Source organism: Schistocerca gregaria, chromosome 2 (assembly GCF_023897955.1).
Source record: "Schistocerca gregaria isolate iqSchGreg1 chromosome 2, iqSchGreg1.2, whole genome shotgun sequence".
Lineage (NCBI taxonomy): Eukaryota > Metazoa > Arthropoda > Insecta > Orthoptera > Acrididae > Schistocerca > Schistocerca gregaria.
The window spans coordinates 586,931,718-586,949,243 of record NC_064921.1 but is presented as its reverse complement, the minus strand read 5'-3'; the positions used below and the strand labels follow the sequence as shown (position 1 = coordinate 586,949,243).

The 17,526-nt window shown below is 42.2% G+C and overlaps 1 protein-coding gene across 3 annotated transcripts in view; it reads right to left on the bottom strand.

Annotated features, from left to right (window-relative positions):
* Positions 1-15,486: 15,486 nt before the first annotated feature.
* Positions 15,487-17,526, bottom strand: part of LOC126333923 (activating signal cointegrator 1 complex subunit 1) — a 90,406-nt gene continuing 88,366 nt past the window's right edge. For all 3 annotated transcript variants that reach the window (XM_049996781.1, XM_049996780.1, XM_049996782.1), the window contains exon 8: positions 15,487-15,965. In XM_049996781.1, the coding sequence (XP_049852738.1) occupies positions 15,846-15,965 (120 nt within the window). In that variant the 3' untranslated portion in view covers positions 15,487-15,845. The remainder of the gene's footprint in view (positions 15,966-17,526) is intronic.

The following is a 17,526-nucleotide window of genomic DNA, read 5'->3' as shown; positions in this document are numbered from 1 at the left end:
TCTGAAACAACACAAATAGGTGGGCAAACTAAAATCAAAGAAATAGAGAAACAAGAAAGGAAAATTCTCAGGAAAATTTTTGGCCCGATACAAGAGCAAGGAATCTGGAAGAAGAGACCAACATCAGAATTATGTAAATACACAGACAAGATTACGGATACAATAAGGAAAAGAAGAATGCAGTTCTATGGACATATCCACAGGATGAATGAAAACAGAATTTCAAAGCGAATTCTTAAAGTCATCAACTCAGGCAGGGGAAAAACAAAATGGGTAAAAGAAGTTGAAGAAGACCTCAGACAAGCACACATAACAGTAAACGATGCAGAAAATAGAACTGAATTCAGGAACATCATCAAAAAACATAAATTTGACACCACAACACAGAAGAGACCAGGATGCAAATGGACAGTGGAGCAAAAGAAACAACACAGTGAACACATGAAGAAAATTTGGGCTCAGAGAAAACATAAACAATCATCATACAGGAATTCAAGTCCAAACTCTCTCTTAAATGGGAATAATCGAAAATAATAATAATAATAAAAACAAGACACCTACAAATGTTCAGCTTGCAGCAAAAGTTACAAATTAATTTGTGATGTGAATGTAAAATGAAAAATGACTCATTCTGCATCATTACAATTTATCATGCAAATGATCCATGTAACGTGAAACTAACGTACAAAATTTAGTATTAATAGCTGCCACCTGTGGCAGTGAGAATGACTATAGTGCAACTGGACAGAGTGGTGAACTGAGCTTTGATGATAGCTAAGGGTATATCCTTCCATGCTGCTCCAACTCTGTTTGAGTTCATCAATTGCAGTGGCTGTTGTGTGGAGGTGTGCCAGTCTCTCAGTAACACAGAACCAGGTGTTCTCAAAGAATTAGAGATCTGCAGCACAATCTGGCTTTGGCAACAGTCAAGTACACTTTGTAGTGAAGCAAGTCAGGACAGCATGGGCAACATTTGGACATGCTGAAATTAAAGTCTTGTAGGCCTCAAAGATGGGGCACAACCACCAATATTAGTATATCATAAATATAATGGTTGCAACCTAAATTATATGCTATCTGAGTCAGATGGTAGTGTTGTGTTCACAGTGGCACCCCACACCATCATCTCATTTGCTGGGCTCGTATGACTGTCATACATGCAATCCGGTAGTTTTTGTTTACCTACAAGCCTCTACACATGGATATGTCCAGCATGATACTACGTGCTGAACCAGAACTTGTCTTAAAAGTCAACATGAGCTCCAGACGTTGCGTGAGTAATGATGGGTGAATGTGTGAGTAGCTTCCAGTAGGTAAACTGTCCCGTCAGCAGCTGGTGAGGTGGACTGTGGATGGCCACAATGATTGTGAAAAACTAAGAGAGACCAACAGGTTGTTGGCAGCTTCATAGACTCACCTTTCAGATTTTTCCATTGACCAAGGCTGCCTAGCACCTGTCCCCAGATACCACAAATGGGGGTGACTTGGAAGAACCACCCCCAATTCCACACTGTCTAAGCTAATGGTGTGCATCCTCTACAGTTGGCTAAATGTAGGCAAGTAGTGCTGAAGGCAGTAGATGGGTATTGTGTTTGGGGCTCTCAGTGTCAGGCTGTTTTGTCTGTACTGGTTTCCTCTGCCTAATGTCCACAGTTGGTACCCATTTTCCCAGCCCGAGACTTTCTTGCCCTTACTTGGAACATCAACACTTTACTCAATTTAATGTACTCTAGATATCACATTTCAAGTGTCAATAGGACAAATGGAGGAGAGTTTAGTGGGGTGAATGGCTACCTTGGCAATGTACTCATTCAATTAATATATGTAACTGGCCAATTAATAATTTTTAAAAGTGAGTACAGCAGCTGTCCCTTTGCATACATTTGAGAAATGAAGTGCCACAGTAAAAATGTGGAATATTGATATTAGCAGAAAACTGGTATTCACCTTATTGGTTCTTGCACACAGTAACTTTCTGATTGTGACTGTCTTCCTCTTTTCATTTTCAAATTTTCTTATAAGCTTTCTATGCATTGCTCAAGTCATGGTCAAGTAGCATTACCCCACATTGCACAACACAACAAATTTATATTAACAGCCTAAGATATGACTAACAGGAATACTGGTTGACTCTTACATAGAAGATAACAGCAACCATCCATTTTTTATAATGCTATTTATTTATCCAAATAGTGACGTTACTGGTTTTGAACCAACAGGTTCATCTTGGTTGGTTTGACTCATGGGAGAGCATCAAGAATACGGTGAAAAACCCGAACTGGCTGATGCTTGAAAATACATGGCTATTATCCCATGAAAGCTTACTTATAAAGTTTCAAGAATCAGTATTAAATGAAGAATCTAGGGGTATTCTTCAGCCTGCAACATACCACTGCCTTAGGGACTGCAAAAACTAGTTACAGAGACTTATTCTTCCCACACTCTAAGATTATAATGGGAAGAAACTCTTAACATGTGGTAAATTGCTAAGTACCCTCTGCCATGCAACGTCATGTCAACAACAAGGTGAGATTGAGGAATGGCGGTGACAGAAATCGGCAGTGCCCTTTCTAGGGGCATCTGCTGCACATAATTTAGCGAACTCATGGAAAGCCTAAATCTGAATTCCTCTCAAATATAAGTCATGTGTCTTAATCTCTGTGCCATCTCATTGCGTTTGGGAAAATTGGGCTAGTGCTGCCCGTGGAATAGCATCTTCCTTCTTGCAAACAGTGACGTACCAAAAGAAAAGCCCAAAAAATGTGTAATATGTGGTGGGTCCTTATTTTATTTTATGTACTGAACTAACAAGAAAGTTGTACTTGCCAAATAATTGCATACAACCACACAGATTTTGCCACGCCAAACCAAGACATACTCATGGGCATTACTGCAATGGGAGTTATATGTTGTTTATAATAGGGGAAGGAAGGAAGGAAGGAAGGAAGGAAGGAAGGAAGGAAGGAAGAGTATAGTTTAACATCCCATCAATGACAAGTGTATTAAGAAATAGACAACATGCTCACCTTTGGGAAGGATAGCATTTAGCTGAAGTGATTTAAGGAAACCATAGAAAACATAAATCTGGATTGGCAGATGGGAATTTGAACCTCATCCTCCAAAACGTGAGTCCAGTGCAACAAGAACTTAAATGTTGTCATTAGTATTGGAAGGACTGCAACCCTGTATTCCTAGGGACTGATGCACTAATACCAACTCAATACTGATTTAGGTTTCAGAATTTTGACCTGAAATGGAAATTTATGGATTCTTTTTCACAGAAAAGGGGAAGAAGATAGAAAGATCTTGATGAGCGAGCTGTCCAGGAGATGAGGGTAAAGGAAAAAGTGCCTTACCCGATCACTCACAAGTTATTGGCTAGTCGCAAACCCTGCATTTTACCATCTGGCACTTACAGTATCGTTCTTCCTACATCTCGCTCCCTGAAGGACATGTCCACACAAACATGCAACCTCAAATTCAGCACTGCAGTTGTGAAATCACCCATTGCCTTGGTAGCATTGCTGTCTCCTCATCCAGCTCTGCAACAAGCCACCAATCATTTGCCCCACAGGGTGAAGCCACCAGCTACACAACTGGCAGGCCAGTAAGGACAGAAAGAATACTCCTACGAAGATTCTTGTGTCTCTTCAGTCAACAAACATCTGAGTCTTCCTCTGCCATCCAGAAAGGCTCCAAGAAGTCAAACAAAGGCAAACGGTCTTCTCCTTTGCCCACTAGGAGATCCTCTTCGACAGTGTCGCCACGTGAAACCCTTGCCTGGCCAACCTCTGTGTCACCAGTGTGCACTGCCAACCATTTTCCTACCCTGGACTATGCAGATCGACACAGGGAGAATGTTGATGCCTCTAAAGATATCATGGAGCAGGATCCTCCAGGCTCTGTGCCCTGCAGCAGTGAGTATTTGAAAGCTGGTACTTGGTAGCCACTGAGGTGACACTCCTTAATTTTTTCCCCTCCTCCCCTTTCCTCATTATGACTCTCCTTCAATAGAATGTTCATGGCCTTTGATCAAACAGAGGATTTATGGCTGCTCACACAGCATCCACTTGTTCTCTCCCTTGAGGAAGCAAAATTGCGACCTCATGAGCACATGAGCTCTCGCATTTCTTCCCATTCTATTTTGATCCCCCCCCCCCTCCCAAAGGGGACAACTTACCATCTCATGGGGAGTCATGCTGCTCATACATGAACTGTTTACAGTCAATCTATCTCCCTGACTAGGTGTCTTCAAGCTGTTGCACTTTTCCTTTTCCTTCCTCACTTGACCTTTTCCCTCTGTACCGTTTACATCCCTCTATCATTCGATGTCACCAGCACCAGGGCAGACTTTCTCCAGTTTATTGGCAGTTACCTCACCCTTTCTGCTGCTCGGTGACTTTAATGCGCCTGTCAGGGGTACTCCCAGAACCTGTCAGAGAGGTGCCATCTTGGCTGATCTTCTCAGTCAAATTAATCTCCTCTGCCTTCATACAGGAGCACCTACGTTTCTTTCAGACTCCACCGCTGCCAAGCTTGCCAGTTGTCTCGAGTGATCCATTCTCTCTGACACATACTCGACTAACTATTTCCCGTGTGCCATACATTTGCTGACTCCTACTCCACCACTGCCCAGCTTGCCAGTTGTCTCGAGTAGTCCATTCTCTCTGGCACATACTCGACTAACTATTCCCCGTGTGCCATACATTTGCTGACTCCTATCCCACATACTTGCACACCCAAATGGCAGCTTACTAAGGCCAACTGGAGGCTTTGTTCCTCTGATGAACAACATTTCCCCCGGTTGTACTGACCAGGTAGAATATCTTACAAATATTATTCTGACCACTGCAGAATGTACCATTCCTCACACTTCCTCTCTACCACGCCGTGTTCCAGTCCCTTGGTGCACTGAGGCATGCCGCAACGTAATTCGTGAACAGAGACATGCTCTCTGCATTTTTAACCATGACCCTATGACGGCAAACTGCATTCATTATAAACTGTTGCGTGCCCAGTGTTGTCACATTCTTCAGTATAGCAAAAAAGCTAGCTGGGTTTCATTCACTAGTTCTTTTAACAGTTCTGCTCCCTCTTCCATCATATGGGCCAATCTCTGACGGCTCTCTGGGACCAAGAACCATTCCCTAATTTCCAGCCTGATAGTAGCAGATGATGTCATGGGGGATCCTACTGCTATCATCATTTTGTGGATATTTCAAGTTCCTCCCACTATCAGCCTGCTTTCCTCCACCGGAAATGAGTGAAGGAGGCTTGGGTGATACCCTTCTCTTCTCAGAATCATTAGTGCTACAATGCCGCCTTTACGATGAGGGAACTAGATCATGCTCTCACTTCATCCCAAACTTCCGCCCCAGGGCCATACGATTTTAAAATTCAGATGTTGCAGCACCTTCCTCTTGTGGGCAAGCACTTTCTGCTTCAAGCGTACAACCGCATTTGGGCAGATGGTACATTCCCCAGATGCTGGTGTGAAGCCACTGTCATACCCATACCTAAGTGTGGTAGGGCTAACACGTTCCTTCCAGCTACCACCCTGTTTCTCTCACCAGCTATTTGCAAGTTGATGGAATGTATAATTCATGCCTGGCTGATGTGGTGGTTCGAGTCTTGCAATTTACTAATCATTCCACTGTGTGGATTTTGAGTGTGCCGTTCTGCAGTTGACCATCTCATCACTTTGTCCACTCATGTCATGAACGGCTTTCTGTGGAAATCCCAAACTTTGCCCGTTTTTCGCTTTGGAGAAAGCCTATGACGCCAGCTGGAGGACTGGTATCCTCCTTACTCTCTACACGTGGCTGCATGCCCCATTTCCTTCAGATTTTTTAAAAGACCCAATTTTCATGACACATGTGGGTTCTGCCTTGTTGGACAACTTCATCCAAGAAAACGTCGTGTGTCAGGGTTCTGTCCAGAGAATTATCATCCTTGCTATCACCATTAACCCAGTAATGGCCTGTCTCCCAATGGGCATCTCCGGCTCCCTTTTCTTGACTATTTTGCCATCTATTGCAGTTATCTATGGACTTGTCTCATTGAGCACCATCTTCAATGATGTCTTGATCGTCTTTGGAGCATTGACAATGGCTTTCGTTTTTCCACTGCCCTACATGTTCTCAGTGGTTCTTCCTGGGGAACAGATTGTACCACCCTCCTCTGTTTATATCACTCCCTTGTCTATCTGAAACTAGACTATGAGTATTTCATTTATGCATCTGCACATCCGTCCCTCTCATGCCACCTCAATACTATCAACCACTGTGGCTTCTGTTTGGCCACTTTTTTCTGTTTCAGTCGCAAAAAAATAGTGCATGAGAAGAACAAATGTTGGTAAGCCTCTGCATGTGATTGACTGTCTCGAATTTTATCTTTGTAGTATTTCCATGAGGAAAAGATAGGAAGAAGCAACGAGTTGGGCGAATCTTCTAGAGATACACATTCTAGTAATTTTAACAGTCAATTGCATAGTAATGCACAATACCTCTCTTGTCGCAGCTGCCCTCGGAGCTAGATGGGCATCTTCCTGACACTTTCGTGCTTCCTGAATGAACTCATAATAAAATTTGCTGCTTTCCTTGGGATATCCTTGATTTCCTCTACCAGTCCTACCTGTCATTGGTTCCAGATTTAGGACTGAAGTATTGGTTGAATGAGGCTTTTGTAGGCTACCTCCTTCAGGGAGGGGACTACACTTCCCGAGGATCCTTACAATGAATCTCTATCTGGCATCTGCCTTTTGGATGATTAGCTATATGAGATCATTCAAATTAAAATCATTCCATATGCATACTCCCAGACATTTAATGGCTGTGACTGTTCTTGTTCTTAACATTCCTATTGATACTTGTAGTCAAAGACGCTGTAAGAATCTTCTGATCATTGGTTCCCCACTTTGCATTAATTTGGTCAAAAATATCAGGCCTGTTTGTAAGCAGATCTGAGACGTTACACTCACAAGATGGTTCTGCAATTAAATGCCCAAGGTAATTTGCAGATAAAGAACTTAGAATATCATCACATGAATCCCTGTGCCTACCATCCACCCTAATCATGTCTCCACATCTATAGCTGGTAATATAATAATAAGCACATAGGACAAATAAATTAGCCTGTCCCAGCAGATATAACACTAATAATAGCACATAACATAGCCTCTGGTGCCAACAACTGTCTAAATTTGATGAGGATGAGAGTTCAGCTAAAGAACGTCTTGATAAATAAATGCCAAAGAGCTACGAAATTATGAGGATGTTTTCTGATACATTTCACCTACTGCTCTAACCATAAACATTTTCTGTACATTAAGACTGGGTCATTTAGTGACCCAGTCAAAGTGCACCCCCCCTCCACCCATAAAAAAATTACAAAACCACTTCTGGCCTGAAATAAATACTCCACACACAGAGTTAAACACCCATTGGGCTGTTGGACCTTAGCACATGCCTCCACTCAACTGATGACCAGTTTCTGGGCCACCAAAGATGTGCAGTTCTATATGCCACTGTGAGCAATGTACCTGACTACACATATACATAGTATTTGCCTGGAAACTGGTTAAGAAGGATCTGTGTTGACTGGCACAGCACTTTTGTCGCGTTTGAAACAGATTGTCATTGGCAAGGTGTAATACTCATCCTGGCTGATTAGAATATTCTAGAATATTTGCACAACCACTGTAATTATAGTGTTTAAATGGCGGCACAAATGTTGGACATTCTGAATTGACACACCAACAAACAGAGCAACTCAGCGTGAGATCACAGGCACATCCAAATGTGATACATCCTCTCCATTATTGTGTCATGTAGTCACACTGATTCCATATAACCAAATGGCAAATATAAACCACATTGGCAGCAAGATATCATTTACTAAAAATGTAATAAAGAAAATAATCAATTATTGACAGTACAGTGTGAATGGGTAAATAAAAAATCTTTTCACCAAGCGGCGGCAGGAGAACACACACACAAGTAGCTTTAACTTGCACAGGCTTTTGGAACCAGTGGCTCCTTCTTCTGGCAGAAGAGTTGATGGGGAAGGAAAAGCACTAGAAAGGTTTAGGAGAAGGGGTACAGTTCAGAGGTCACCCGGAACCCTGTTTCAGGGGAGACTTACCAGATGGGATGAGAAAGAAAGACTGATTTAGGGGACTGCATAAGACAAGATTTGAAACTTTGAGAGTTTAAATGTGAAGACTGAATACTATGCAAGATAGACATTACTACTAAAACACCATGCACGAGTTAATAAGAGTGAAAAGATAAGTGCAGTGTATGTAACAGAGGTGGGAGGGGGGATGGAAAATAATAGCCAGGTCAGGAAATGACAGATATAGAAAAGTAAAATTGAGTGAAGAAAGGAATAGTTGCTGTGAAGAAATGCTGAGATGGAAGGAATTAATGTAAATCAAGGCCAGGTCAGTGGCACAAACCAAGGACATGTTGTAGCACTAGTTCCCACCTGCGGAGTTCTGAGAAACTTGTCTCTGGGGGAAGAATCAGATGGCACGTGTGGTGAAGAAGGCACCAAGGTCATGACGGTCATGTTGTAGATCATGCTCTGCAACAGGATATTGTGTGTTGCCGGTATACAGCCCTGCCTATGCCATTTATCCTGACTGACAACTGGGTGGTAGTCATGTTGATGTAAAAGTACGCACAGTGTTTACATAACAGCTGAGATATGCAATGTGTCATTTCACAGGCAGCTCTCCCTTTGATAGCATATGTTTTGCCAGTTACAGGGCTGGAATAGCTGGTGGTAGGAGGGTGCCTAGAGCAAGTCTTACAGCGAAGACACTCCCAGGGTTAGGAGCTCTGGAGTAGGCAAAAAGGTGCAGAAGGAGCATAAGGTCTGACAAGGATACTGCAGAGATTGGGAGGGCGACGAAAAGCTATTCTAGGTATGGTGGGCTAAATCTCAGATGGAATGGATCTCATTTCAGGGCATGATTTTAGAAAGCATAGCCTTCTTGAAGTAGCTGATTAATACATTCAAGACCACAATAGTAGTGATTGACAAGTGGTGTGCTTTGAAGTTGTTTTTTGGAGGGATCAGCAAGATTGGATGTGATGGCTCGGGAAATCTGTTTTTGAACTAGGCTGTAGCAGTAATTACACCCAGTGAAGATTTAGGTGAGAACAGTGGTGCACTGCTTAGAGTGTCTGCATCCTAACAAATACCTTTGCCTTGTTCGGCAAGGCTGTATGGGAGGGAACATTTGACACGGAAAAGATAGCCACTGTAAAAATGTAAGTACTGTTGTTTGTTGGTAGGCTTGATGTGGACGGAAGAATGGAGCTGAAGATGAGATCACCATCAACAAAATTCAGAATAGGACCATATAAAATTTAACTGGGAGAAGGTATTTAGAGATTACAGCAATTTTAATAGGTCAGCCTCACTATGAGTCCATACAACAAAGATGTCATCAATGTATCTAAACCAAACCAGGAGCTGAAGGCTTATTGATCCCAGGAAAGCCCACCTCCAAGCAGCCCTTGAAAAGATTGGCATAGGAAGGACATATCCTGGTTCCCATCACCATGCCTCTGATCTGTTTGTATGTCTGCCCCTCAAAAGCGAAGTTAGTGTTGCTGAGTATAAAGTTGGTTAAGGTAAGCAAGAAGGATGCCATAGGTTTAGAATCAAGTGGGTGTCAACTGAGGAAATGTTCAGCAGCAGCCAGACCACGTATATGTGGGATGTTGATATAGAGGGAGGTGGCATCAATGGTGACAAGCAAGGTGTGTGGTGAGAGTGGGAGGGGCACAGATTTCAGGTGAGCAAGATAATGGCTGGTATCTTTAGTATAGGAGAGAAGTCTTTGTACCATGGGTCACAGGTGTTGACCAACAAAGGCACAAGCCAGCATTTATATGATGGCTAGGATCGCTGGGTTGTGGATCTTAGGAAGAAGGTACAGGGGTGGGTGTGGTTAAGAAGTCCAGTGGATTGAGGTATAAGTCCTTGTGAGGGGCCTGAGGTTTTTAGGAGGCACTGCAGGTCATTTTGAATCACAGGGATGGGATCTTGATGGTGATGCTGAATGTACAGGTGTCAACAGCTGGCTTAGACCTTCACTAGCATACTCCTGTTGGTCAAGTACCACAGTGTTAGATACTTTGCATGCTAGGAGGATAATAATGGACTCATCAGCGTTGAGGGAATGTAGAGCCTGGAGTTCTGAAGAGGACAGGTTAGGGTCATGTTGTAGGAACCTGAGGAAAGGTTGTGAAGTGATGCTAGATGTGAAGAATTCTTGGAAGCCTTGTATGGGATGATTCTGAGATAGTGGTGGTGGATCAAGTTGGGATCATGGTCAGAACTGTTCAAGGCAGGCTTTGCTGTCAGGTTTGCTGTTGGAAAGGTTTTGGGATTGGGTTGCAAAGTGGTATTTCCAGTTGACTTTATGTGTAAAGGAAAGTATGTCCAAAGGAGCATAGTTAAATGCTGGTTAAGCGCTGAAAGTGAGACCCTTGGCTAATATAGATAATTAACGGGGGGGGGGGGGGGGGGTGCTTTGGGTGAGAGGTTGAGAACACAGCACTGTTGTCACTGGTTCTTGTGATTATGAGTTATTACTGATCTGGGAAGCAGTGGTGGAGTGTGCAGGGTGGCCAAGCTTGCTTTGTAGGAGAGGAGTGGTGGTTGATGGTGTGGCTGTTTGGGGAGCTGCCGAGGGACAGAAGGGAAAGACCACTGTTGATGCAGTTGAGGAGAAGGTGGGGATAGATTTTTGTGGTGAAGTCTAGCATGTTGTTGCAATCTGAAGTTGGCTTGGTGGATGATACCATCCAATAAAACATGAGGGGCAGATAACTGCAGGGTTCTGTGTAAGGAGAGAAGTCTAGTGGAGTGGAAACTAGCAGATGAGGCATATAGGTCACAAATTAGTCAGGTAAGTGCAAGAGATTGCTGTATTTGAAACTGTGACAGAGCCTGGTGTAAAGCAGGATTACTTCCACAGACAGGGACTTTCAATACTAGGCCTTTGGGAGTAACTCCAAGGGACAAGCAGATATCAAGAAACAATGTAGGACCTTAATTTTGATAGTGCAAAAGCATGTTTTTGAAAGGAATGGATGTAATATGTGATGGGATTCACCATGGCAAGAGAGAATGGTTTGGAGTGTTAGAAATGGTGGGAGTGGCAAAAAGGAGAGGCAGAGGGTGGAAACACATAGAAAAAGATAAAAGAAGCAGGGGAAAAATTGGAAAAACCAGAAAAATTTGCACAAAAAGTCATTAGAACAGACAGTGTTTAACAAGACACAATGAGTGTGTGAGAATTTCTCATCAGAAGAGTGGTCTATAGGAGCCGAATAAATGATTGGAAAAGAAAATAACTGATAGTGAAAGTTGTGAAAGGAGATACAATTTAAAAATTGAGCAGACAGAAAGGTTTAGTTTCTACAAGCCTTTGGAGCCAGTGGCTGCTCCTTCTGGCTGAAGAGTTGAGGGGGGGGGGGGAGGAGGAAAAGGACTGGAGAGGTTTAGGAGAAGAGGTACAGTTGAGAAAAGTCACCCAGAACCCTGGGTCAGGGGAGACTTACTAAATGGGATGAGAAGGAAAGACTGATTGTTGGGGACTGTACCAGATGAGAAGTGAAAACATGAGAGCTTAAAGGTGGAAGACAGGTGAGTACGCAAGACAGGGATTACTACTAAAACTTCATGATCGAGGTAATAGGAGTGAAAAGCTAAGTGTACTATATGTAACAGAGGTGGGTGGGGGGACAGCAAAAAATGGACAGGTGAGGAAATGACAGATGCAGGAAACTAAAATAGTGAAGAAAGGAGAAGTTATTGTGAAGAAATGTGAAGTGGAAGGAACTGACATAAAATTAAGGCCAGGTGGGTGGTGAGAAGAAAGAAAATGATGTTGTGCTAGTTCCCACCTGGTGTTTGCGGAAAGAATCCAGATAGCTAGCACATGGGATGAAACAGGCACCAGGGTCATGACTGTCATGTTGTAGAGCATGCTCTGCAACATGATATTATGTGTTGCTTGTATGCACCCTTTGTAATAACTGGGTGGTAGTCATGCCGATGTAAAAGGCTGAAAAGTGTTTACGCCCGATGTAAAACGCTGAACAGTGTTTACGCAACAGTTGCTATATGCAATGTGTCATTTCACTGGTGGCTCTCCCTTTGTTAGTTTTGCCAGTTACAAGGCTGGAACAGACAGTAGTAGGAGGATGCTTAGGGCAAGTCTTGCAGTGGGGTCAGACAGACACAGGGAGGGAGTCATAGGCTCATAGGATAGAGAGAGGGGTGCAGCAAGAGCATAGGGTCTGACAAGGATATTGCAGAGTTTGGGAGGGCAATGAAAAGCTATTATAGGTGTGGTGGGCAACTTCAGACTACAACATGCTCCACTTCACCTCAAAAAGCTATCCCACCTTCTCTAAACTACCTCAACAGTAGTGTTTCCCTTCCTGTCCCTCCGCAACTCCCCAAACACCCACACCATCAACCACCACTCCTCTCCTACAAACCGAGCTTGTCCAACCTTCTTAACATCCTGCAGCCTTCACCACTGTCTCCCAAACCAGTAATAACTCAACTCATAATCACGAGAATCAGTCACAACAGTACTGTGTTCTCAATCTCTGGTCCAAAGCCCACCCCCCCCCCCCCCCCCCCCGAGTTAACTGTATTATCCAAGGGACCTACTTTGCTTTACATGTAATGTCTACTAGAAACCTGACACTAAACCCTGCCACAAACAGTTTCGACCATGATCCCAACTTGATCCACCACCACTACCTCAAAATCACCCCTTAAATGTCTTCCAAAAATTCCTCATATTCAGCAGTGCTTCACAACCTTTCCTCAGGTCCTTACAACAAGACCCTAATCTGCTGAACTCCAGGCTCTACGTTCCCTAAGAGCTGATGACTCCATCATTATCCTACCAGAAGACAAAAGATCTACCACTGTGGTCCTTGACCAACAGGAGTACGTTAGTGAAGGTCTATGCCAGCTGTCTGACACCTCTACATACAGCAATTGCTATCATGATTCAAACTGACCTGGAGTCCCTCCTGAAAACCTCAGGACCCTCACAAGCACTTATACCTCAATCCGTAGAACTTCTTATCCTACTCAAATCACACCCTCCCACCTTTTACCTTCTTCCTAAGCTCCACAAACCCAAACATTCTGGCCATCCATATTTGAGAGGACAATGGTTCAAACCAGTGTCCGGCCATCCTGATCTACACTTTCTGTGATTCCCTAAATTGCTTCTGGCAAATGCCGGGATGGTTCCTTTGAAAGGGCACAGCCGACTTCCTTCCCCATCCTTCCCTAACCTGAAGGGACCAATGACCTCACTGTTTGGTCCCCTCCCCAAATCAACAAACAACAAACTGGCAATCCTATAGTTGCTGGCTTCAAAGCACCCACCAAATGTGCATTTGCCTTAGTTGATCAACATCTGCAACCCATAGTACAAAGACATCCCTCCTATATTAAAGATACCAGCCAGTAATTAGGTTGTCTGAAATCTGTGCCCATCCCACTCCCATCACACACCTTGCTTGTCACCATAGGTGCCCTCTCCCTCTATATCAACATCCCCCATGTACACAGTCTGTCTGCTGCTGCAAATTTCTTCAATCTTCACCCACGTAATTCCAAACCTATGACGTACTTCTTGCTCGTCGTAATCAACTTTATACTTACCAACAATTACTTCACCTTTGAGAGACAGACATACAAACAGATCAGGTGCCATGCTGTGTGAACCAGAATGGCTCCTTCCTATGCCAACCTTTCCAGGCGTTACATGGAGAGGGCTTTCCTGGAATGCTTAACCCTTCAGCCCCTGGTTTGGCTTGGATAAATTAATGACATCTTTGCCTTATAGATTCTTGGTGAGGCTGACCTGTTAAAATTCCTGGAATCACAGAATACATTCTCCCAATTAAATTCACATGGTCATATTCCGAATCCCATGCCACTGATCCCCACAGAAGGCCAGCCAGCTACATACTTCCATCCACATTAAACCTACTAAAAAAACAACAGCACTTACAATTTGACAGTTGCCATCCTTTCCACGTCAAACATTCCCTCCCATACAGCCTTGATATTCGAAGCAAACAGATTTGTTCAGATACAGATTCTTTACAGAAATACCCCACCATTCTCACCTGAGCCTTCACAGGATGTAATTACCCCATCAGCCTAGTTCAAAAGCAGATTTCCCGGGCCATCACAACCTATCCTGATACTGCTGCTCCCTCCAGAAAACAACTTTGGAGCCCACCACATTGTCAGGCAGTATTACCATGGTCTTGACTGTATTAATCAGCTACTTTGACAATGCCATGACTTCCTAAAATCATGCCCTGAAATGAGATCCATTCTGTCCAAGATTTTGCCCACCACACCTAGAATAGCTTTTTGTTGCCATCTCAATCTCTGCAATATCCTTGTCAGATCCTATGCTTCTTCTGCACCCATCTCCCTACCTACCTTTGACTATCTTCATTGTAAGACTTGTCCAAAGCACCCTCCTACCACCACCCATTCCAGGCCTGTAACTGGCAAAATATATATTGTCAGAGGGAGAATCACCTATGAAATGACACATTGCATATACCAGCTGTTATGTGAACACTGTTCAGCTTTCTACATTGACATGTCTACCATGCAGTTATCAGTCAGGTTGAAAGGGCATAGGCACAGGGTGTATACCAGCAATACACAACATCCTGTTGCAGAGCATGCTCTACAACATGATCATCATGACCTTGGTGCCTCTTTCACCACATGCACCATTTGGATACTTCTACAGACCAGTTTCTCAGAACTCCTGCAGGTGGGAACTAGTGCTACAACATGTCATTGGTCCTTGCAACCCACCTGCCTTTAATTTACATTAATTCCTTCTGTCCTAGCATTTCTTCACAGTAATTAATCCTTTCTTCACTCCATTTTAATTTTCTACACCTTTCATTTTCTGACCTGTCTATTTTTTGCCATCCCCCTCCCACCTCTGTTACATAAAATGCACTTAGCTTTCCACTCTTATTAACTCGTGCATGATGTTTTAGTTGTAATCTCTCTCTTGCATACTATCCTGTCCTCCACCTTTAACCTCTCAGGTTTTCAAATCTTGTCTGATGCAGTCCCCAACAATTAGTCTTTCCTTCTCATCCAGTCCGGTAAGTCTTCCCTGTCCTGGGGTTCTGGGTGCCTTTTCTGGACTATATCCCATCTCCTAAACCTCTCCCGTCCTTTCCCTTCAACTCTCCTCCTTCCCCTTCAACTCTTCTGCTAGAAGGAGCCAGTGGCCCCGAAAGCTTGTAAAAGTAAACCGTCTGGTGAGCAGAGTTTTTATCTACCCATTTACATTATAAAAATGTAATAAGTATTAAAAGCATTATTAATGAGCCTAGTGTGATGAAAACAAATGATAATATACTGAATCAAAAATATGAAGCATTATTTTATATATTAATTTATTTTCCATGTGGAGACATTCCCATCAACAATGTAAGCATTAGAACCAGTATACACACACAAGTTCATAATCCATTTTGTGAAAATTTGCATCACAAAGAGCTTCCTCTGTAACTGCTAACTAATATCTCTTAAGTTAGTGCCAGAGCAGCATTACATGTATTGAAATGTATGGGGTGTATCTAGGAGCATTCTTAACTAATAACAAATATTATTTCATTGACAGTCAAATTGTCAACTTATAAAAATAAAAACATCAAAAATGGAAGATAATTGTAATGTGTAATTCATTCAAGGAGAAATAACATTCAGGAACAATTTAGCAATTTAGTGAGCATATTTCACTCAGTCAGACTAATGGAGGCCGAGGATTGATAATAACCATCCTTCGCAGTAGAATATCTCTGAGAAAGATGAAGTGTTTCCACCAGCTGTTCACCGAAGTAAAAATTCTCAAATATCTGAAAACAAAGTAGTATACATTTCAGAATGCAATAATACACAATGAGGACTGCATTTTGAACTTCGAAAATCTTAGTATCAAATAAATAAGCAAATATTTTTCCACCACAAAATTAAATCAAGCCTACTGAAACAGCCTTTTAAACTGATCAAAGAATTTTACAGAAACTACCTCAATGCCTGTGAAAGACAAAACAAAAGTAGAAAGGATACCAAAAACCATGCAACACTGACATCAGTCTGTTCAAAAGATTATTTGAAAAAGTTACTATATTTACATAAGAGCACCTACTCACTAAATACCAACACTACAAGAGCAGGGCTGATAGAACATAGAGAAAAAAAAAAAACTTTTGACTATCGATTAAAACAATTCTGACTACTCTGAGTTATGTTTATTCCCTGCATGCAAAGCTGCATTGCTGAGTTACGTATTTTAATTTAGAAAAATCATTTACTTTCCCCCAAGTTGTGAAAAAGACATAAAATTTGAAAAAACTGTGATTTCTTGTGAACTGAGAATAGAATTTATCATAGTTTTGTGGCACTCACTGAACAGAACATTTTTTTTTATTTGAGAGGAAGGGAGGGGGATGCATTGTAGCTGATTCCTTTGTTATCTAAAGAGCAGGAAACAGATAGTTTGCCTTTCACATTATGAAACATTTAATGCTGCAATCTCTATGTCTGTCACAATGTTCTGTACTATTGAAACTTATGCTTATATTAATTAATGACTGGTATTAAACATAACAAATGGTCCAACAGATTTTGACAGTGTCATAGATGCGAAGTATCTGGACAACATACTTACTGAGATGCTAAATAGAACAATGCACATAACAGGAAACCCATTAATTTAGTTTCAACTAATATGTATGCCATAGCCGGCCACTGTGGATGAGTGGTTCTAGGTGCTTCAGTCCAGAATTGCACTGCTCTAATGGTCGCAGGTTCAAATCCTGCCTCAGGCATGGATGTGTGTGATGTCCTTAGGTGAGTTAGGTTTAAGTAGTTCTAAGTTTAGGGGACTGGTGACCTCAGATGTTAAATCCCATAGTGCTCAGATCCATTTGAACCCATTTTTGTATGCCATATCCTGATCAGTGAAGCTGAAGAATTTAATCTTTGCACCTAATAACAAACCCAAATTTTTGTGGAAGGTACATATTAATGAACTTTTACAAAAATGTTATACAGCCATTTTCTTTATCAGAATGAAGATGTCTGTTAGAAAATACATCTTCTTTCATTATTGCCACAAAAAGTTCAACATGGTTCAACCAAAATGAAAATTAATTTCACAGAGTTTTTGGTGTTCCACACTAAATGATAGGTCATTATACAAATGACTGACAGATGATTCTTAGGTTGGGACAATAGATGAGTCGGTCACTGCACGTACTAAATAAGTTTGATGTTCAAAATGAACTTTGGGATGAAGACCATCTTGTTTTACTTAAAGTAAATATTTTAACAACAACCATAAAAAAAAAGTTTTGATGGTACTGTTCTGAATGTATCAAGTGATTTGCTGTTATGGTATAACCATGGTGTATC